The 17,135-nt window shown below is 49.3% G+C and overlaps 1 protein-coding gene across 10 annotated transcripts in view; it reads left to right on the top strand.

The window, feature by feature from the left end:
- Positions 1-17,135, top strand: part of ITSN1 (intersectin 1) — a 253,883-nt gene that overhangs the window by 189,103 nt on the left and 47,645 nt on the right. The window contains exon 29 of one of the 10 annotated variants that reach the window (XM_019962135.2): positions 158-1,677. The exons of the other annotated variants lie outside the window; for them this stretch is intronic. Coding sequence (XP_019817694.2) covers positions 158-159 — 2 coding nt within the window. The 3' untranslated portion in view covers positions 160-1,677. Of the gene's footprint in view, positions 1-157; positions 1,678-17,135 lie in introns of those variants that run through there. 10 annotated transcript variants of the gene reach the window in all.

The raw sequence follows: 17,135 nt of genomic DNA, 5'->3' as shown, positions 1-17,135 counted from the left end.
TCCCCTCCCCCCTCCCCCGTCCCCCTTTTTCTTTTTTTTTTTTTTCCTTTTTAATCATTTTGGCACCATGCTGTTTTACATGCCTGACTCATTTTCCTAGCTTGAATTTTGCTCATTGTTTTGTTTTGCTTATGTGTTGTTTTCCTCCTTTTTCTAGGAATCATATGTTGTCCACCCCCCCCTCAGGCTTGAAAGTCCTCAAAGAGACCCACTATCCCATATCACTGCCCCGAGGGATGATGGGAGATGCAGCCTTGATCATGTGACTTCCAGCATGATCACCTACTGCCTTCTGAGTAGAAGAACTCACTGCAGAGCAGTTTACCTCATTTTACCTTAGTTGCATGTGATGACAATGTTGAGTTATTACTTGCAGAGATAGAAGCAAAAAATTACAAAAATACACAGGGTAGTGGGTCCTTTTGTGGCTTTCCTAGTGACTCAAATTGACTTCCCCCCACCTTTGCACAGGTGCTTTCAATAGTTTTCAAATTATTTTTCAATAAATCTTTTAGCCTTTTAATAAAAAAAAAAATGAATGACTTCTTTGCTATTTTGGTTTTGCAAAAAGACCCACTATCAAGGAATGCTGCATGTGCTATTAAAAAAATGTTTCCAAATGTCCATAAATCTGAGACTTGATGTATTTTTTGTTTTTCATTCTGTCCAGTGTTATCAACTAAATTGTGTAGTTTGGGTTTGTTGCCCCCTACTGTAGAAGTACAGAGGAGTTCAGTATATCTGTTTTAAAGACGTGTAGAATGAGGCCAATTAAACAGAAGGTGTTTTGTGCTTGTTTGTGTGTATCAGATGTACCTTGCTGAGCATGTAATAATACATCCTGTACATATGAAATTAGTTCTTTCCATGGCAAAAGCTATTACCTTGTATGATGCTCTAATCACATTGCATTAATTTTATTTTGCACAGTGACCTTGTAGCCCCATGAGAAAGCATGTGTGTTTTTGTTCGGTCTCAGATTTATCTGGTTGAGTTGGTGTTTTCTGTTTGGGGTTTTTAATTTTGCATATTTCCATACCATAAATCCGTAGACGATACCTTTGAGGTTGTCACGGTCAACAGTATCTACAATCTCGCCTTAGTCTCTGTTACACCAAGTTTTATTCCAGTGACTTCATGGAATGACGATTTCAAACAAGTAATTTTCTTGACAAGAAAGAATGTATAGGAGTCTCCCTGCAATTAATTTCCAATGTTTACATTTTTTAACTAGACTGTGGAATTTCTACAGGTTAATATGAAATGGAGCTCATGGTCCGTTGATGTGTTGGATGTTGTAGCTGAAGCCATGTGTGTCTTTTAAACACTAGTTGGAAGCTCTCAATAAAAACGCCGTTGCTGACAGCACAGAAAACGGGGCGGGGGGCAGGGAGCCTCAAGCACAACCTAGCGGTTCTACTAATGACTTTTTAACAGTAGTGATCTTCTGTTTTACGTCTGTCCCCTTGGGGACTCTGTGCTGGCATTGTGTAGCGGTCCTTCTCCACTCACACGGTGCCGAGAACGAGGACACCGCCTCGTTCGCTGGCGCGTCAGTATTTTCATGGATATGAATGTAAAATATATAAATATATAAACCTGCGGCTTTAACAACTGTAATACAACCTTTTGAATTAGTTATGTGTATAGATAATTAAATTCTTCATATAAAAGTTAGACGGAAATGTCTCTGTGTTCTTGATGTTGGAAGGTGGCAGTGGTGATGGGGAACCAGCCAGACTAGACCTAAGCAGGTGGCCTGCTGCCCACGTGTCCATTATGGTACAGATGCCATGGGGACCCTCGCTCTTACCCTGCTACCTGCCCCTCCCTGATCAACATGCAGACAGGTACCCTTCCTAATACTGATTTTGAAGAATAGAACTCCCGGGACTTTCCTGGTGGTCCAGTGGTTAAGACATCACACTGCCACTGCAAGGGGCAGGGGTTCGATCCCTGGTCAGGGAACTAAGGTCCTGCACGCTGCATGGTGCAGCCAAAAATAGGAAAAAAAAGACGGCAATTCAGCTTTGAGCTTAACTCTCTCATCGGGCTTTCATATGTGCTATTGATACATTGACAGGTGAGCGATGTGACTCAGAGAACCACACATTTGCCCAAAAGGTGTATCACAAAAGGGTCTGTTGAGCTGACAGATGTAAGTAAATCCTGAAACTTTCACATCTTCCATGCCATTGTTTGCCATCTGTATCTGCCTTGCAAACTCCAGTTGAATTTGCAGAAACAGACGGGTGTACACCCTGATGAAACTGTTGGCTACGACAGACCACGGCTTGAATCCGTTCAGGAACCTCGCTTATTGGTCCTCCCCTGCCATTCAGTGGAAAAGTGAGTTCCTTCATCAGTTCAGCAAATAGTTGCGGGGAGAGACTTACCAGGTGTGGATGCTGCTCTGGGTTCTGGGGCAGAGAGTGCCGCTCCATCAGTGAAGACTGGGTCCCTGTCCTCATGGAGTTCACTTTCTAATGGGAGGAACAAGCAGAAAACCAAACTGCTGCATACATGTATGTACATAAATATATGAGGGGGCTGTGTGTGTGTTGTGAGAGAAGCTGATGCATTCTGTGCCAGGACAGCTAACGGGTGCCAGGTGACCCTGAGGAGGACATCCAAAGCCAACGTTCGGGAAGGGCAGCTGCAGGGAGAGATCAGGGAACCCTTCCAGAAAGAAGGGAGACCTAAGGATGAGAAGGAGCCAGATGAAGCTGGGAAGAGAAGGGGCTGTTTGAGGCAGAAGTGTCATACAGGGGCCCCAAGGTGCAGGGAGAGATCCCCATCACTGCCCCCCACCCCACCCTCTTGGTCAGCAAAGCCCTGTCTCTTGTCCAGGACCACCTGCTCCCACCCCCCACCCCGCCCCCTTCACCCGAATAAGTCAGTGTTTCCAGCTTTGAGTTTTGGCTAGCAGAGATGCAATTGTCAAGGTGGGTAATCCACGATAATACTCTCCACAACTCTCTCTCTCCATCCCCCTGTCTATAGATCAACCCTCTTAGGCTGTGTTGACACAGGTTTGTCTCCAGGAATCTTGCTCTTTCCCCCTCACAGATCATGCAGTTTGCATTTGATCATAGTGTCCTTCTGACCCTGGGCTTCTCAACCAGAGGGAAGGAAGATGACAGCCTCTGGTGGGTAGAGGCGGGGTTGCTGCTGAAGATCCTCAATGCACAGGATGACCCCCACAGCGGACGTGGTTCCATGTCACCAGTACCAGGGCTGAGACAGCCTGGTCTCTCATCCCTCTGGCTGCCGTGGGCAGTATTCCCCTAGTTGCTCTGGGTGAATATTTTTACGACTGAACTCTAGGTACAGTTTTGCCCCAGAGGCACATGGACACATGAGAGGGCCTTCGTTTTGACATTCTGACTTGCTTTTCTATGTCTGGCTGCCTCTGCTGTGCAGAGCAGAACCCACAGGGCTGAAGGTGGCCACGTGGCCCACGCTCCAGGCTGCCTCTGCTTAAAACGATGTCTGGGAGAAGCCAGTCTAAAGGAAGGATTCATTCCCTTGTAAGGTTACAGAGCTGTATGTCATTGCATGTCCACTCTGTTCTGGGAGAAAAAAGGGCAGGCCCAGATCCCCTACCAAGTGGTAACTGGTCCTCTGCGGTTCCTCTCAAACTGAGCAGGATTACTATGGCAACAGTACATCATCGGTAGGGTAAAACTAACCTCTCTTACAGCGGTCTAGACCCAGCTCACATTCCCTGTTAGCGGGTGAACAGACAAATGCTTGGTGAGTTCTTTTCTGTTTGAGAGGATGAGACAGTTAAACAGCCTCATCAACTCAATGGACATGAGTCTGAGCAAACTCCAGGAGATCATGAAAGACAGGGAAGCCTGGCATGCTTTAGTCCATGGGGTCACAGAGTCGGACATGACTTAATGACTGAACAACAACCACAACCACCTTTTCGGGTGCCACCAGAAGAAAAACCTGCTAACCCTTGTTTAGGAAGCCCATCGAAGCGGTTTACCCATATGAAACATTTGCCAGTATTCTTCTTACCTATAAAACAGCGATTGCATGTGACTCAACCTAGTACACTCATACAACCAGGCATGCTGTAGGGCAGGTGCTCAAGAAAGCCTGTTGAATGGGTGGGTCCGGGGATTAGTGAAACAGGAAAGCGCTGAGTTCAGGTTCTCATACAATCCATCCCCGCTGGAGAGGAGACCATGCTGTGTCTGCCTTCCCTTTTAGGCGTGAGCTTCCCCAGAGCAAGTCTCCTTGGCAGGTGCTGTTCCTGAAGCTGCTCCATCAGTGGTCAGTGAAGGAGGCTGAGGACCAGGGATGCTGGGGCATTGCCTGGTCTCCGTGCCAGCCCCAGTCTCAGCTGGGGAACGGGCCTGACACTCAGTCAGTCCTGCTTCCTGGAGGAGTGAACATCACTTCTGAAGGACAGTGAATATTCATTTTCCCTTCTAGCAAAGTGATAAGTTAATCCTATTCATTCTTTTTCATTCCCAAAATACCCAAGAGAATTTTTTATGGAAACTGCATGGAATGCCAGCAGTTCCAGAACTGTCCAGAAAAATAGCCCTTTCTTAGAAATGTCTGATGTTTTGGATCTGGTAGGCTAGAGAAACATAATAAAGTCAAGGATCACAACAGCTCCATGTGAATATCTCATTGCAGCCAGGCCTCTGTTGGGGCTTTCTTTAAGAAAACGCCACACATAAAAAGCGGATTTCCAGAATATTTTCCTGGGTGTGTGGCAGTTCCATTTCAGAAGTTTCCATTGCCTCTTAAGAAGGTTCTGTTCTTTGAATTGAAAACTCAGGCATTTTTTTAAAGATAATATAACTTCAGTCACAAAAATTTGTGTTGTTTATAGAAGATGAGAATCAGCCATAAAATTGTTGTGTCAATACAACTTCCTGTTAAGCATGCTACAGTGTTATTTTGGAGAAGGCAATGGCACCCCACTCCAGTACTCTTGCCTGGACAATCCTATGGACGGAGGAGCCTGGTAGGCTGCAGTCCATGGGGTCTCTAAGAGTCGGACATGACTGAGCGGCTTCACTTTCACTTTTCACTTTCATGCATTGGAGAAGGAAATGGCAACCCACTCCAGTGTTCTTGCCTGGAGAATCCCAGGGACCGGGGAGCCTGGTGGGCTGCCGTCTATGGGGTCGCACAGAGTCGGACACGACTGAAGCGCCTTAGCAGCAGCAGCAGCAATGTTATTTTATGTTGTCAACAGGCTGGATGTGTGTGTGTGTGTGTGACAGACCCAGAGAGACTGTGATTTAAACGCCCACATCAGTAGCTTGGTCACAGTGCCACCAGCAAGCAGACAAGTATAACTCTATCAAAGATTCTGGTAGAGGCTGACAGCTGCTGTTCCCACATCTGCTTGGCACATAGTGTCAGAGCCTCAAAAGAGGAAGTGTCCCTTCCTTTTGACCCAGCCCATCATGTTGAAAGGTTGCTGCTGCAAGCCCTGTGTTGAGCTAGGATTCATGACTTCTGGAGGAGAGGATTTTGATCCAGGGTCAGAGACAAGGCTTGACTACTTGGAGCTTTTTGTGTAGCAAAGTTTTGTTAAAGTGTAATAGAGATAGGGAAAGCTTCTGACATAGACGTCAGAAGGGGACAGAAAGAGTACCCCCTTGCTAGTTTTTAGCAAGGTGTTTTATGTCTGTTAGAAAGCTATTAATCAGATAAGAGAGACACCTCAAGGCTGAGGGAGTTTCACCAGGCCCCTCCACAATAGGCAATTTTGAGATAGGATGGCACGAGACGTGTCATTCCCCACCCTGGCCATAAAACAATTGACAGGAATACTGGTTTGTTGAGCCATTAGCAGCCCAAGGTTTGAGAAAAGAAAAAAAAGTTAGTCTTAGGCAGAACCATTTTGAAGAAAGGCAAATTGCAAAGCAAATACATAGTTTCATTAAGAAAAACATTTCCATAAGAAAAGTACATTGGTTAGCTCAAGGCAGAACCAGATGTCCTTAACACAGAATTGAAAGAAGCCTCTTTTCATCTTGTGTAGAGAAGGGAGGAAAAAAAAAAAAAAAACATCTGCCACGTGCAGTTTATTACCGCCTGCCACTTGGGAACCTCTGGCCTTCCTGCCTGTTACCCTCTCAGTGCTTTTAAAAATGAGAGCATCTTCTAGATGTAGCTTCTCCTAACAGACCCAGGAGGAGGAGCTGCCATTGTTCATGGAGGATGCTATGCCACTCAGTATCGCGTAACGTGACACTGCTTACAAGGCCCAAGCTGTCCTTTCCCCCCTCGGGCCCTGCCCCATGCTTTCATGCACACCAGTCCACTCTGTTGCAGTCCCGGCTCCCCTCACAGGAAGGGGCCAGGGTGGTGGCAGGTAGATTAGTTGGTGAGGCTGGAATCTTGGAGAGCACTGGGCATCCAGCCTGCAGTTTGTAGCTGAGGGCGCTGAGGGTCCGGGAGCTGTAGTGACATTCTCAAAGGCAGCTCCCGGATTTGCCTTCTGCTCCTCTCTCACGGGGTGATTTTGAGAAAGCAGCCCATCTCTGCCAGGGCCTCAGAGCCGCCTGCCTTCTCTTCATCAGGGGCTGCATCTGTGGAAAGACGGAGAACCAGTTCCCCTTCCCCTTGCGTGGTCCTCCCCTGGCTGGGGCTCCGTGGGAGGGAAGGATTCGAACCCCTTCAACACACAGGCTCGAGATGCCACTGGCTTCTTCAGCCTTTAGTCCTTCTCACCCCAACCGCAGGCGGATTTTCCAAAGACAGCCTTGCCCTCCTTGCTCTGTGCCCAGCCTAGCTTCTCAATTTTCATTCCTTGGCTGCCGTATATAATAACACAACTTATCTACAATATTAATGTAATATTTGGCTCCATTTCTTTTAAAATTTTGGAAAACTTGCTTTTCTTTCCTTTTCTTTTCTCTTGGCTGCGCTGTGCGGCTTAGGGGATCTTAGTTCCCCAAACAGGGATTGAAACAGTCTACAGCAATGAAAGCACTGAGTCCTAACCACTGGTTGTAATTGTTTAGTCACTAAGTCATGTCCGACTCTTTTGCGATCCCATGGACTATAGCCCACGAGGCTCCTCTGTCCATGGGATTTCCCAGGCTAGAATACTGGCATGGGTTGCCATTTCCTTCTCGAGGGAATCTTCCTGACTCATTGGCAGGTGGGTTCTCTACCATTGAGCCACCCTAACCACGCACCATCAGGGGATTCCCTGGAATGTTTTATTTTCCTCTGGGGAGTAGTAGAGGGGAGCATGAGGGAGCCACATAACTGTATCCTGGGCCCTTTTAGAGGCTAGGAAGCAGGACAAGATGGCAGGACAGCACGTGTTTGAATCCCAGCTCTGCCTCTTACGGGTTGTGTGGTCACGGTCAGATTACTTAGTCCTCTTTGTGCTTCAGTTTCCTCGTGTCCAGATGGAAAGATCACAGTAGCACCTAGCAGATATTAAGCTCCCGATAGATATTAGCCTTGTTGTTACCGTTGCTGGGAGAAGAGGCATTTGTGCCTGGTTGGTGAGAATCACGGAATGCATTTAACTGACTTCCTGCTTTCTTGCATTCAACTCAGGCAGCCTATAGATTGTGTGCATTTTAAGACTTTTCGGAAAACATGCTTTTGCAGATGGGGATTTCAGAGAGCTTGGACAGCTTCCCCGAAAACTGTCAGACTGCCTCATTCACGTGTGTGCAGAGCGGGGGCCCCCTCTGTGTCAGCGGGAGGCCCACCCATGTCGAAGCCAGCAGCTTTTTTTTTTTCCCGACACCTTCCCGTGCTCTCTAAACGTGCAGGGACACCCAGGCCCTGGGCCCCAGCCTCAGCAGCCCTCCTAGCAGAGGGGGAGAAGCTGCCCCGGATTTCACACGGCTGGTTGGCAGCGGGGAGGCCAACAGAGCCCGTGGAATGCATGCGGCTTTCAAATGTCACATCTGTGGGCTTGGTTGGCAGGCCCAGGCGGCGCACCACAATAAACCTGTCACACAGGCATTGAGTCACTGGGTCCTTTATTTCTCATCCCTGCGTTCTGCGGCCTTGTGTTCTCTTGCCAGCAGAGACTGGAACGTTTGGCCCCCAAACATGCCAGAAGCTCGATGTTTTTTTTAAAGCAACCATGCGGCTTGGCTAAGGAATGTGTGTCCCTAGGGGGTGCTTCCCCACGGTACCGTCTCCTGAGCAGCCGCCCCCAGCACGCTTGAAGACAGGAAGTTAATTCCCTCCTGCCTCCCTGTGTTTCTCAGGATCCGGATCTCTGGGCCTGGGAACCTCTGCCCTGCTCACTGACCCTCCGGCCTCAGCAGCAGAGGCGCAGCCAGAAGACCTTCTCTGCCTCCTCTCTGGGGCGTTACCTTGGAGTCCTGAGGCCCCCATGAGAAGAACCCCAAAGTCTGAATCCTCCGCTGGTGTGATCTCTGGCAGTAACCTTCCCCCTACCCGCGCCCCATCGTCAAGGGGCAGAAGGACATCTGTCTGTCCCCTCCCTCCCCACCCACCTCCTGACCGCTGTATCAAAGGCTCAGGACGCCACCCTTGAGACAAGCCTGCCTGCGATCTCTAGCAGACAGCTCCTCTCCTGCTGCTCCTTCCTGGGGAATATTGGCTGAGGAATACAGATCCAGGTGATGAGACTGGGCTCAGCAGAACCCCAGCAGATGAGGCACCTGTGCTCCTAAAGCTTGCAGGAGCGGGAGGAGGAGCAGACTCGTTTCAGAATCATTGCAGTCGGTGGTGGCTGAAATGGGCTGCGTGTGCCGGAGGGCCAGGGTTGGAGCACGTGGCTTCTCTGAAGAGGCAACAGGTGGCGGAAGATCAGAGGGCATGGAGGGCCGGCATGCAAGCCTTAAGGGCGAGCGCAATCTAAGCCCCAGGAATGGCAGGTGCAAAGGCCCTGAGGGCTGATGGATTTCTCCTGCTCCTTTCATAAAGACACACAAGTCTTCTACTTGGTACCTGCTCCCTGCTTCCCGTCTTCCAGCCTCTTCTGCATACCACAGGCAGAGAGTTATTTTGAGAACCTAACAACTGGAGTCACCCCAACGGTCCAGTAGTTAAGTATCCACCTCACAATGTAGGGGATGTGTGTTCAATCCCTTGAGGAACTGAGATCTCACATGCTTCAGAGCAACTAAGCCCACATGTTGCAACGACTGAGCTAGTGCACTCCGGAGCCGAGGCGCTGCGACTAGAGAGTCCAGATCCAGCAGTGAAAACTCCTGCATGACGCAACGAGGACCAGAGGCAGCCAAATAAATAAGTAAATGTTAGGACACACATATGCATGCAACTATTTTTGCTTAAAATTGTCCAGGGGTGTCCTAGTGCTCCTGGGATGACGTCCTAAATCTTGCATTTGATCTGTGAGGCCCTGCTTGATCCTACTTCCTTCTCCCACCCATGTGAGGCCCTCACCTGGCCCAACTCTCTCCTCGTTTCAGTTCAGTTCAGTTCAGTCGCTCAGTCGAGTCCGGCTCTTTGTGACCCCATGGACTGCAGCACGCCAGGCCTCCCTGTCCATCACCAACTCCTGGAGTCCACCCAAACTCATGTCCATTGAGTCGGTGATGCCATCCAACCATCTCATCCTCTGTCGTCCCCTTCTCCTCCCGCCCTCAATCTTTCCCAGCATCAGGGTCTTTTCAAATGAATCAGCTCTTTGCATTAGGTGGCCACAGTATTGGAGTTTCAGCTTCAACATCAGTCCTTCCAATGAACACCCAGGACTGATCTCCTTCAGGATGGACTGCTTGGATCTCCTAGTCCCACCTATTTGCCCATTTGTGCTCAGCCTTCTCCAACCAGGGCCTTCCTTTCTAATCTGCTGACAGGACCATTATTAGGTGACTGCTGTTAACCTAAAAACCTTCCAGGTTTCTGACATCAAAACGGGTTTTAGGGGCAGGGGCTGTGGCCACTCTGGCTTCCGGGAGGAGACGCTGGTGCTTAAAGAGGTGAAGTCCCAGGCTGATCTGCCGCCTCATGGTCTAATGTTCTTTCTAGCTCTTTCGGCCACCTTTGGGATCACCACGCTAACCCTAAACAGAAGTCCAGGCTTCTGATGCCCCAGTGGGTTTCCAGCTCGCTCTCTGGAAAACCGTCTCATCTGACTTCCAGATTACGTGATGGAGAGGTCTGCTTTCATCACCGGTCCCCACTGTGGCATCGTGGCTGGGAGATGGCATGGATGTGGAGGCTTTCTCTGCCTTGGAGATGGCGCAAGTCAACCTCCCTGAGGTTCGTCTTCCTTCCAGGGCTCTGTGTGCCTGCACATCCAGTGGGAGGTGGTGCTCAGGCTTCAGTCGACGGATTCCCATCATCCAGCCCTTCCTTTTGCCTATTGAGTCTCACCTACCCAGACCTTCTATCCCCACGCTCTCCAAGATTCTTGCATGAAGCTGAAGCCACTGGTGGGCCTCGGCTTGAATGCCTTCACCCCATCTTCCCCAGCTGTTTGCCTGCCTCCACCCCTTCTTTCTCTGCTGCCTTGGCCAGCTCCACTCACCCGCCATGTCTGAGCACTTTGCTGAATCCCAGTCACTTGTTGTACCTAAACTGAGTGGATGGAGACTGACGCACAGACACTCCCTCCTTAGACTGTGAGCTTCTCGGGAGCCAGGCCCTATCCCATGAAGACCTACAAACGTGAATCAATAGCAGTGGGAGCTGCCTTTGTATTTAGTATTGCCTGACACCAAGTCCTCCCTGTCAGCTTAGAAACTGGAGGTGGAACCTACCTCTCCACCTGGGTATCACCCAGAGTGCCTTGCTTAGGAAGTGTCCAGAATGAACAGTCCTGTTTCCACCCTGTTGTTCCACAGGCTCACTCCTTCCTGCCCAGAAAGGCTGGAGAGAAAGGAAAGCCCCCTCCCTAGTGTCCAGTCTCCCTGCTGCATGTGGCTTAGAACAGCACACCAGCTGTGTCCGGGGAAGCACCACTGTTGAAAGGATAAATCCACAGAAGACCCTAGACCAGGCAATGAGCTTCTTAATCGTGAGACTTATTACTCATCAGTCTTATACCATCCTGAATACTATGTATTGATTCTGTGTTTGGTTTTCTGTCTCCCCTCCGCTAGAATGGAAGCTCCATGAAAGCAGGGACCTGGGTGCCTCTCTGCCGTTGCTGACAAATGAGCAAGAGATGTCACAGGCTCAGGTGGTCTCTTGTGTTCTGGCGGGGTCAGTTGGCCAAGTTAGGAGGACCACAGGGGACCAGGCTGTTCTTAGACCCTTGGGAAGAAAGTTCCGTCACGATGAGAAGTCCCCACCTGTCCATGGACCACCCTGATCTGGTCTGGTGTCCAGAGCTGCCTCTGGGCTGGAGTTTCCCTGGGACTGGTCAACCTGGGACCAGCTGCCTTGACCCAGCCTGGTTGCCACCGGCCCCCAGCAGTCTCCAGCTCCAAGGACGGGAGTCTCCTCTCAACTGGGCTATCTGGGAATGGACTGGGAGAGCCACAGGTATGGACCACTCTCAGACCTGCTCTTTTACAAGCTCACGATTTCCTGGTGAGTCTGCATTTCCCAAGACAGCAAGAGCAAAAAGTTATTCCTGATGGCAGAAGTTTTATTCCTGATCTTCATCCATCTCTGGACTCTACTGTCCCATCCATAAAATGAGGGCATCAAGCAGAGTGACCTTTCAAGCTCTGGCCCTGGTGCTGGAGTCTGGTGATGGCAGTGTGGTCTCTGGGAACGAAGCATCGGAGGTTCTCTGGACTCTGGCGTGTGGATGGCCTCAGAGGATGGCATTCTGTGGTCACGGCCATCACGTCTCCTTGGACAAGTGCCCTGAGTGACCTGCCTTGGGCTGCCTTCGGTTCAGTGGTTGTGGCCACCCTCATCTGGCATGTGCCTGGACAGATCTAGTTTCTGAATCTCGCTCCCTTTCCACACCAGGCACCTTGTTTCCAGGCAAGCTTCCCATCATGGCGTGGTCCTCACTCTTGGCTGGACATCAGAACCACTTGAAAGTTTCACAAGTTATGGACACCTAGGTCGCACCCCATCCAGTAAGATTTGGTGGATCTGGGGTACAGCAGGGACACTGGGCTTTTTTAAAGTCTCATTAGGTGGTTCTGAGCTTCCCTGGTAGCTCAGCTGGTAAAGAATCCACCTGCAATGCAGGAGACCTGGGTTTGATCCCTGGGTTGGGAAGATCCCCTGGAGAAGGGATAGGCTACCCACTTCAGTATTCTTGGGCTTCCCTGGTGGCTCAGATGGTAAACAATCCACCTGCCATGCACTAGACCTGGGTTTGATCCCTGGGTTGGGAAGATCCTCTGGAGAAGGAAATGACAACCCACTCCTGTATTCTTGCCTGGAGAATTCCATGGACAGAGGAGCCTGGCAGGCTACAGTGCATGGGGTCAAAAAAACTCGGACACAACTGAGCGATTTTCACTTTCACTTCTTCAGTGATTCTGATGTGCAGCCAAACTCAAGAGCCATGACCCGCCTTCATCCTTCTTGTAGCTGCTGCAGTGACCCTCCCAAAGTACAGCCAGACCTTCCTGAGCTCCCCAGCCAAAGACAAAAATGCAGACACTGGGCTTCCCTGGTGGTCCAGTGGTTAAGAATCGACCTGCCAATGCAGGAGACATGGGTTTGATTATCTAGGACGATTCCACACGCCATGGAGAAACTGAGCCCATGTGCCACAACTACTGAGTCTTCGTACACTGGAGCCTGTGCTCTGAAACGAGAAGCCACCGCAATGAGAGGTGTGTGCATCACAATGAAGAGAAAGCTCCCCGCAGCTAGAGAGAGCCTGCACAGAAAACCCGCACAGCAACCCCCGCCGACAAAGTGCAGGTGCCTCACTCTTTCATCCAGAGCCCCCTGGACCGCACTTCCCCGCTTACTAGGGGCTGAAACGTGGCTCCAAAATGCACGTGTTGAAGTGCGTACCCTTATTCTTCATGCCTCAGAATATGACTGTGTTTGGAGATGGGGCCTTTAAAGGGTCATTAAGATGCGGCCATCAGCATGGGCCCTCATCCAATCTGACTGGTGTCCTTAATAAGAAGACTTCTGGGCACCAAGAGTCGCCAGGGATGAGGGCACACAGAGGAAAGTCCATGTGAGGACACAGGGAGAAGACGGCCGGCCAAGACTCGATCACATCTTGATCTTGGACTTCCAGCCTCCAGACTTGTGGGACAACACATGGCTGTGGTCTAAGCCACCCCATCTTTGTTCCAGCAGTCTGGCCGACTGACTCATCACCCTTCCACCAAGGCGAGAGGCAGAGTGATCAGGACCGAGAACACAGGGGTCGGATTCCCTCTACCTTTTATTAACAGAGGCTCTGCCAAGTTCCTTAACATCTCTGTGCCTCTGTTTCCCTATCTGTTCAAGGGGGTATAGCAGCCATAGCTAGCACATAGGATTATTGGGGAGGATTCCGTGAGTCCATGAACTGTGCTTGGAACCGTGTGGCTCAGAGTAGCATCCATGCTAACTTTCCTTCCCTCTTGGTACCCCAGCCTCTGCTTACCTCTTCCTCACCTGCTTCCTGGCCCCACCACCCGACTCTTACCCCTGTTTTCACTGATGGCTCCCTCTCTATGTTTACTCCTACCCACCCACCCTTTTGCCCAATGAAGCCCAACTTGAATTCCTCCTCCTCTGAAAAATATTCCTAGATCCCTCTAAGCAAAACCACAGCCTCCTTCATCATACTGCAATAAAAGTGTGTTTGTACTTCCAATACCTTAATCTGCCTTGTGTACCCAAAGGATTTATTTAAGGTGGCTAGTAAGGACACCTAAGGGCTTCCCAGGAGGCTCAGTGGGAAGAATCCACCTGTCAGTGCAGGAGAGGCAGGAGACGTGGGTTCGATCCCAGGGTCAGGAAGATGCCTGGAGGAAGAAATTGCAACCTACTCCAGTATTCTTGCCTGGAAAATCCCAGGGACAGAGGAGCCTGGCTGGCTATCATCCATGGGGTCACAAAAGGGTAAGACTCGGCTTAACAACTAAATAGTGACAACACCAAGGACCCCTAAAATACTGCATGATGGCACACATTGAAAGCAGGAACTCAGAAAGAAAGGGAAATAAGGATGGTGGGTGACATTAAAGAGGCCAGGAATGAGCTAACAAGTGCAGACCAGTGGGGCGCTTGACAGCGTGCCAGGAATTCCAGCGTTAGTTATAAAGTCATGACTGATATGCCTTTGATTAGAAAAAAAATTACTAAAGTTCTTGATGCAAAATAAAGAGATGACTTATCCCTGAGAGTAATTGGATTTTCACTGCTTCTCAACAGTCATGAAACTGCCTAGCAGTCCATGGAGCTGGATTCTCCTTCTTGGGAGAGAATTAAGCTAATCTGGAAACCACGTTGCAACTTTTAAGATTCTGGATTGGGACTGAGTGCAGCTGAGTCGAAGGCCGTGGGGGATACCCAGGACAGGCTGGAGAAGGGTGCCTGATCTCAGCTAGACATATCCCAGTGAGGGCTTTGGTGTCATTGGGTGGAATTTTCCCCAACTCTCGCTACAGGCCTCCATGTCCACCTGGCATCTCTAGACCCCCACATAAAAATCCAATCTTAGGGATTTGCAACTCTGAGGTCTCAGGCGTGGATGACAAGGGGCATGGTGCCTTCTACGAGATGACTGCACATCGGCAAAGATCAGAGTGTGGATGAGATGGTTCAGCTGCTAGTGGACCAAGGCTCCCGCAGGACAAACACCTGTCTTACTTCCTTCATCACTGAATCCCAGCATCAAGCACAGTTACGGTCATACCGTGAAAATGCATAAATACAGTCAAAGCTATGGTTTTTCCAGTAGTCATATACGGAAATGTGATAGTTGGACCGTAAAGAAGGCTGAGTGCCGAAGAATTGATGCTTTTGAACTGTGGTGCTGGAGAAGACTCTTGAGAGTCCCTTGGACTGCAAAGAGATCAAAGCAGTCCATTCTAAAGGAAATCAGTCCTGAATATTCATTGGAAGGACTGACACTGAAGCTCCAGTACTTTGGCTACCTGATTCCAAGAGCTGACTCATTGGAAAAGACCTTGATGCTAGGAAAGACTGAAGGAAAAAGAAGAAGGGAACGACAGAGGATGAGATGGGTGGATGGCATCACTCACTCAATGGACATGAATTTGAGCAAACTCTGAGAGATAGTGAAAGACAGGGAAGCCTGGCATGCTGCAGTCCGTGGGGTCACAAATTGTTGAATGTGGCTTAGTGACTGAACACATACACATAAGAGCACAGGTCAGAGAGGAGGGGCTCAGACATCAGCTGCAGGGCAAGGAAAAACGGCTTTGATCACAGAGTCTTCTTTTCGACCCATCCATTGTGGGCTTCATCTGCCTTCCCTACATGATGGGCTGCCTCACACATGCCACTGTGCCCTGGAGGTGGAGGACATTAGATTAGATTCATTTTCCCAGGAGGATCTAGGTAGCCTGGAGGGAATTAAGCTCACACCTGGCAGGAGACACCAGGGCTGTGGCTTTTCCACTTCCTCTGCTCAGGCCAACCCTGGAGATGCCTTCTGTGTAGATGCCAGCTCCAGAAACTGGGTTAACTGGCCCCCGAACCTGGGGCCATTTATTTTTTTAATTAATTTTTTTAAGTAGGGAGGGGTGGGCTTCCCTGGTAGCTCAAACGGTAAAGAATCCCCCTGCAATGTGGGAGACCTGGGTTCGAGCCCTGGATTGGGAAGATCCCCTGGAGAAGGGAAGAGCTATCCACTCCAGCATTCTTGCCTGCAGAATTTCATGGACAGAGGAGCCTGGCAGGCTACAGTCCATTGGGTCACAAATAGCATTTTATTTATTATTATTATTTTTAAAAGTTTTTTGGCTTTATCGTGTGGCATGTGGGATCTTAGTTCCCTGACCAGGCATCAAACCCACATACCCTGCATTGGAAGAAAAAAGTCTTAACCACTGGACCACCCGGGAAATTTCCTGGGGCCATTTAGCCAGAGGATTTGGGCTGAAGGTCCTCAGAGATATCAGTAGATCCTTTCCCTTAAAGATGAAAAATCAGGGCCCAAGCTTCCATATTGCTCTTTTCTCGATCCCTCTGGCATTATGACCTCTTTAATCCACTTCTCACTTCATCTACTTCCTACCCTGCCCGCGCCCCTGGCTTATCTTTTGCAGCATCCCTGCATGTACCTGGCACTCTGGCCCCATGCCCCAGCATAATGCCCCCCTCCTCCCCAGCTATATGGAAACCTGGCACACATATGATCAGGTCCTCGTAGAACCTTCCTCCAACAGGACAGAGAACATCTACTTTTCTGAGTTCCTGCAGCCTCCACCATCGGCACAGCCCACAGGCCATTCTTTACTGCTTGCTATTTTATATTTAATTTTCACATCAAGTTTCCCCCAGAACTGTGAGTTTCCTTGAGGACAAGGACATTGCCTTGCTTTCTGTGTCTCTTGGACTTCAAGAGGAATTTAATGCATATTTATTGACCATCTCATAGTATATTTTGGCCCATTCATAACAGGAATGAGGCCTGTTTATTTGCTTTGCTCTGTGGCCAGCTTGCTGTGGGGCCTGGTTTGGTTTTAAGAATTCTGGTCCCTGTTGGAAAAGGAAGTAGGATAGTTGGAGCTCTGGAGAGAGCAACTCTCGCTTTTTACCCTTCTATGTCATTTGAACTGTTTACAATAAGCGTATGTTCATGCATTACTTTTGTAATAAAGCAATTTATTTAGATTATGCTGTCCCTGTGAACAATGTCCCATTAAAGGGACAAGATTATCTTTGGGGGTAAGGTACTTTTCTCTAGTATTCCAGACTTGAATCCTTTCTGGGGGGCAGGGAGGAGCATTGTGGTTCTCTCTGTTCTGCAAATGTGTGTAACTGCATGAAGCTATAAGGGATAGCACATAGATTAGGAATTTTATGTGGGTTGTAATTGGGGATCATTTCTAACTGCCTGAAGTCATTGCAATATTATTTCAGCTGTGAGTGGATTCTAGTTAGTTATAAGAGTCCCTCCATCACACTGAGATGTCCGTGGAATTTATTTGCTGTGTTTTACCCTCTCATTTTTCACTGGGAAAGGAAGTCAGCACAGAATGTTTATTCTGGTTCCCAAAAGAGAGAAGGACCACGTCCCTCCACCCCTAAAGAAAACCCTCTCATTTGAAATGTCCTTTCCACTT

This window comes from Bos indicus, chromosome 1, assembly GCF_029378745.1.
Source record: "Bos indicus isolate NIAB-ARS_2022 breed Sahiwal x Tharparkar chromosome 1, NIAB-ARS_B.indTharparkar_mat_pri_1.0, whole genome shotgun sequence".
NCBI lineage: Eukaryota > Metazoa > Chordata > Mammalia > Artiodactyla > Bovidae > Bos > Bos indicus.
The sequence above is the reverse complement of the archived record's forward strand: the minus strand, read 5'-3'. Positions and strand labels throughout refer to the sequence as shown.